Here is a 6,049-nt window from a genome sequence, read left to right on the forward strand (position 1 = left end):
TGCTAACTTGGCCCAAAGTTGGGCTCCAGCAGCAGCTCCGACCGTCCACTCTCGAATGGCCGAAAGGCAGCCAAAAACAAATCACAGTTGCCGCCGAAAATCGCTGTGGTAAAAAATTATATAAAGTATAAATAAAATTCTCTAAATATTTGCGCGTCGATTTTCCATTTAGCCGCCGCAGACAGCCATCGCCGAGCTGGGCAATTAAGGTGCAATAATTTCGGATCATTAGGTTAAATTTGTCACGACCCGCTGCACGACTTTAACCCCCCCGTGTGGCCCCGGCCCTAGCTCCGGCTCCTGTCCGAATGAAAAAAAGAGAGACCCCAAGGCGGCGGCAGGCTGTCCGACAGAATGTAAAAGCTTAAGTCTCTGGACAAGTCGGAGAGCTGTCCATTTGGTGGCTAGTCGATGTCCATGGATTGGCCCCTGGCAGCCATAATTTCGGAGCGACGCCGAACTGTGGATTTTCATTGGGGCACTTGGAAAAATATTCAAGTCGATCTAGTTTGGGTTACTAATTTGCATATTTTATATTTTAATGTTTTTTAAATTGAGAAATAATTGGGTTAAGTTATTTTAAAGTGTCAGGAATTATAATTATTGGGTTAAGTTATTTTCGGGAAATCTATATTTAATTTTCGCAATATTTTATATATATGCATTTTAGCAATGGCTTTTCTCTTGGCCATCAAATGCCCCCAAGAACATCTTAAAAATGTATTAAAAATGATTTAAAACTATATCTATAGATTTTTGTACAAAGTTATATATTTATACCCTTAAATATATATTAATAAATTAAAATATCAATAAAATTTTATTAAATTATTGTTTATAAATATTTAAGCTATTTATGAAAATAGTTTAAAATATCTAAAACGTATTTCTCTCTTGTATTTCCAACTCCCCTTAATTATAATTATTTAATTTCTTTAATTTATATTTTTAAATATTTTTCATGAATATTTCAAATATCTATATTGTTTATAAAACTAAATCCCCCTTTTTTCTCACTGCATAATTTCGCTTATGCACTAGGTGGCGCTTTTTACAAATTATGACACAATTTGCGGGCCAAATTTGGTAAGCGGTTGACATTTGGCCATGTTTCTTGTCGATTGTCATCGTCATCGGCTATCGGGCATCGGCTTAAACCGACTGAAACCGTCTGGCAAACTGAGCGCTATCAACATGGCATGTTGACAACGCACGCCGGCAACATGCAACGTGCAACGCGCTAAGTCTAATATGCAATATGCAACATGTTGACGCGTGGGCGAGATCCTCACAGACTCTCGACTGCCATTTTCATGTAATCCCAGCTATTAGTAGGGGATGGAGACACCAAAGAGGGAAGCTGGATGGAGGGGCCTTGTGGCGAGTGCATCCAAAAGTTGCATTCCACAAATCGATTTCGCTGCGCACACGCACTGACCGCAATTTTGTGGCTATGCTACATGAATCATCGCAGTCTAGAGATGGTGCCTTTTATTTCGATATATATTTGTTGATCGATTTTAAAGATAATCAAGGAAATTATCGGGAGTTTGTAAGAATTTCGAAATAATTAAGATGTGGAATTATAGAATTTAAAAGAATAACAATAACTATTTAATTCTATGTACCTTAAATTTAAAAACTAAATTCCCTTTAAATAATACAATTTCAAACTCTTTAAAATACCTTTAGAAATTAGGTTATTCCCCAGAATTTATGTAAAAAAAACTACAAAAAATATCCTTTAAATCCTCAACCTCAACCAGTGACCCATCTCTAGCAATTATTCGCATTTTCCAGAGCCCCTTCTCTCCCCCTGCCTTTTGGCAAACGGACAACCCCCTGGGCCAATGTGTGTGGCATTTCTGTCACTTGACGCTGAATTATTTTCACGCCTTTTTACAAATGTTTGGCTTGAAAAGCCACAGCCACAGCCAAGGCGGGGGCGACAAACTGCAGTGTGTGTTCCACTTATGGCCAACATTCGGACCCAATCCCAGAGATACATGGCCAAGACAGTGTCAGAGACCGAAACCAAGTCGGACTCGGACTTGGAGTCGGTCAGCATGGAGATTTGCTCATAAATCTGACAAACTCAGCGCTAATATTTGCGGACTTCGTTAGACACACTCGAATGCATTTGATATGCCTTAAACGGGGCCTGAGAGAGATCTCCGTAGGAATACTATGTAGGAATCGGAGTTGCGGATGCAGGCTGGGAGTGGGAGGGTGGTGGTTGCTCTGCCCAGGTCTTTTGCCTCTGCCAAATGACAAGTGTAAAAGCTGACAAGGCGGTGGTGTGGTTACTAAAATGAAATGCAGACAACATTTTTATCTGATTAAGGCGACGACCAACTGACCAACTGGCAGAGTAAACCGGCAACAAAAAAAAAAGGAAAAGTGATTTTGCAATGGGTGTACACGGTGGGAAAACGGGGGAAATTTAAATTATTCAAATTCGAAATTTTAAATAAATAAGTAAATAAATTTCATAAATTTTTACACTCCGGGAAAATGGGGAACTTATGCAAAATTAAAATTATTGAAATTCAAAAACTGAGATAAAAAAAATATATAAATTATTAAATTAAGGAAAATAAAATTAAATACTTTTTAATATAAAGAGTTTAATGATTTCCTGGGCCTAATTTAATTTTTAAGATTTTTTTTATAAAGAGATATTTTCTGAAATATTTAAAGAAAAACTAAGGCGTACTTTAATGCATCAAAAATAGGTTACTAATATATAATAGTATTTAATAACATTAAATGTTTTAATAAAATTTTATTTTATTTTTTTTTTTTTAAGAAAAAATAAAGTTAATTTTAAGATATTAAAACCAGGATTTTAATTTGTAATAGAATTTAATAAAATTAAATGTTACAATTAAATGTTTTTTTATTAACCCAAGCAGGATACTTATTTGTTAAAGTATTTTAAATAAATTAAATGCTTTTTTTAATACGATTTTTATAAGCCTTAAAAGATCACAGACTTTAGTGATTTACCGCTTTAATTTTCCCATAGTTACAGACTTTTTTATGACACTAATTGAATGTAAATTGCTTTTGACAATTCTCCTCGTAAAGTCTGGAGCATTTAGCATTTTTTTCTCAATAGTTTTTATTTCCATTACTGACTTAGACTTATTGCAAAAACCCCACACACACACACACTCCTTCCATTAGCTTAAATTATGACATCCATGGGGAACATCATCAATCTAAAGCTCACTCTAGATGCCCTGACCTTTTCCACTCACCTCGAAAGGCACTAGTTTAAGCCACTAATTCAATTTTCATTTATCACGGCAACTAATTAATTTCCCGCTGCGCTTTGACCACTAACCAAATGAATTTTCTTGCTGGACGTTTTAATTATTTAAATGCAGGCCGAAGGCTGCCGGCCCAGGCGCAGGCAGCACTCAAATCGCGAATCATAGCTCATAAATCCATCAAAACGGCAATTGCAGTAGTGGCCACAAGGAGGCCAAGCCGAAGCCGAAGCCAAGTGCCATGCAAATGTTGTTCAACATTAAAAGCTACAAGAACAATCAGAAAGACATGAGCGGCATATTGCTGTTCTTGCGAAAAGAACAATTGTTTTAGTAGCAATTGTTGTGTGCCCGTTTCGGGGGCTGCCGGACTTTGGCTTGGACCTGGCCTGGCTCACGATTCGATTTCACATTGAAATGTTACTTTTAGTTTTTAGTTTTTTCTTTTTTTTTTCTCCTTTAGCAACTGCTGCCCTCCCTATGCCGTGACCGTGAATTGTTCAGAATAATTTGCAATTGCCATAATATTTATTATGATTTATTAAACGCATTCTCCGGGCCCCGACTTTAGCTTGATTGTCTGCCGTTTCTCGGGCAAGGGTCCTCGACTCTGTCTGCTCATGTTGCTGCTGCCAGTTGTTGGGACCGCAATTAAATTGTTTACTTTGGCTGGCAATTTATTAAAAATGCATTAAATAAATAAATCGCTTGCCATTCAAGATTTTATAAATCGAAAGACTTGGGCAACGAACTTGCTTTCGATGGAAATGTCATCGAAGCAATTTGTCCGGGAGAATTATCAGCATACAGACTGAATTTATTATTGTATAACTACTTTTGTTGTAATGTTCTTATTATATTAAGTTAATATTCCTGATATTCCCATTTTAAGATACTTTTCCCAGGCTATCCTTATGAATTTCCTCACAGATTTTCATACTTTTTTAAGAGGAACAACACATGCCTGCCTACATCATTCACTTTGCCACCCATCGCTCTACTCCAGCAACTAAACGTCCGCGAAAATGACTAATTGCCCCACCGTCAGCGAGGAAAATCGCACACGCGATGCTTCGGGGCTGTCTTGGAAAAGCCATAGAAACGACAGTTTGTTTGGCGGGATCAGCCCGGGGGCCACTAATTAAAAAAGTGCCATCAAAGTGTGGCCACCTTGGCAAGGCAAGGCCCAAGACACACAGTGTTTGCGTGTCAGCTGGCGGGATAAAGCCGCTGATTTTATGGCCTAACTTTTTCCTCAGCTTAAAGTCAGTGCTGAACGATTGGATTTTTTTCAGAAAAAGAAAATAACATTAGCGTAGGCTAGGCATTAAATTTAATTTCGAAAACAAAACAAATCAAAACCCATCTCGTAGTCATGAGCTCAATAACCCTACTTAATGACAGCCTGTCGCCGCAGGTCATCCGCCAGGTAATGCGGGAGCTGCAGGACATGCAGACGGAGTCGCCGGAGGGCATAAAGCTCCTCATCAACGAACGCGATGCCTTGGATATCCAGGCTCTTATTGAAGGACCCATTGGCACACCCTATGCCGGTGGTATTTTCCGCATCAAACTAACCCTAAACAATGATTTTCCCAGCACTCCGCCAAAGGCAATTTTCCTTACCAAAATCTTTCACCCGAATGTCTCCCTCACCGGGGAGATTTGTGTGAATACATTGAAAAAGGACTGGAAGCCGGATCTGGGCATTAAGCATATACTGATCACCATCAAGTGCCTGCTGATTGCTCCCAATCCAGAGTCAGCCCTAAATGCAGAGGCTGGCCAGATGCTTCTGGAGCAATACGAAGACTACTCGAAGCGGGCACGCATGATGACAGAGATTCATGCCAAGTCGGTATATGCTGGAGAGGCCAAGCCAGCAGAGTTGCAGGAGCAGAAGATGAAGGACACACTCAAGGAGAAGCTGCTCAAGGAGAAGAAGCGAGCGCTGAAGAGGCTTTGAGAATGGGTAGTAAATAATAATAATAAAAGCGGGATCAGGAGCAGGACTACATGAAGAGATAGATATAAATACAAAGGTGTTGAGTGAATTAAGTTGAAAAGGGAGTATAATTCTATACTGTACAATTTTAATTCCGATTATATAAAGTTTATAATGTTTAAAAAATTATAGAACATTCCAAAAAGAATAACTAAAATGATGAATTTATTAAAGCCCGCTAGCTTATCCTTCTCCTAATTTATCCTTACTTTAAATTACATTTTAAGCATCTCTACCTGGACTCTAGTAAAAGTATCTGTGGCCCACTGGGTGGCATTTCCAGCAACATTGGCCGAGTGAACAGCAGCCGCAATATAAACAAACACATGTCGGAGGCTAGACCGCACTCTCGTACCATATATACACATATATCCCGGTATATGCAAAACCATATTCCCATGAACATGGTAACCACTTGCTACAAATTGTCGAACAAGAGCAGCAGCTCTGCGAAAAAAATATATATAAAAAAATGGCAAAAAATGGCAGCGCTTTAAACGGATGCAGATAACGATCGTCGAACACAAATGGTGCAGAAATAAACACGAGTGTAGATGCAAATGATATGATAAGGGGGCTGTGGGGAGGGTATATACTACTACTGGCACTACTGTGCCTGCTTAACCCATGGCTGCCCCATGTCCATCACGAGTGCAGCATAAATTGGCACTATGCAAATTAAATTATCAACTAGAGTCCCCCCGGTGCAAACGAGTTTTCCACTCGGGCAAATTACTGTCAGCGACAAGTCGCCTCAACTAAAATGCAA

The 6,049-nt window shown here is 38.9% G+C and overlaps 1 protein-coding gene across 1 annotated transcript; it reads left to right on the forward strand.

Annotated features, from left to right (window-relative positions):
• Positions 1 to 4,589: 4,589 nt before the first annotated feature.
• LOC108079729 (ubiquitin-conjugating enzyme E2 S-like) lies at positions 4,590 to 5,478 on the forward strand. The gene has a single exon (XM_017174140.3). It carries the CDS (start codon positions 4,651 to 4,653, stop codon positions 5,239 to 5,241), a length of 591 nt encoding a protein of 196 aa, XP_017029629.1. The 5' UTR covers positions 4,590 to 4,650; the 3' UTR covers positions 5,242 to 5,478.
• Positions 5,479 to 6,049: the final 571 nt, after the last annotated feature.

This window comes from Drosophila kikkawai, chromosome 3L (assembly GCF_030179895.1).
Source record: "Drosophila kikkawai strain 14028-0561.14 chromosome 3L, DkikHiC1v2, whole genome shotgun sequence".
NCBI classification, from domain to species: Eukaryota; Metazoa; Arthropoda; class Insecta; order Diptera; family Drosophilidae; genus Drosophila; species Drosophila kikkawai.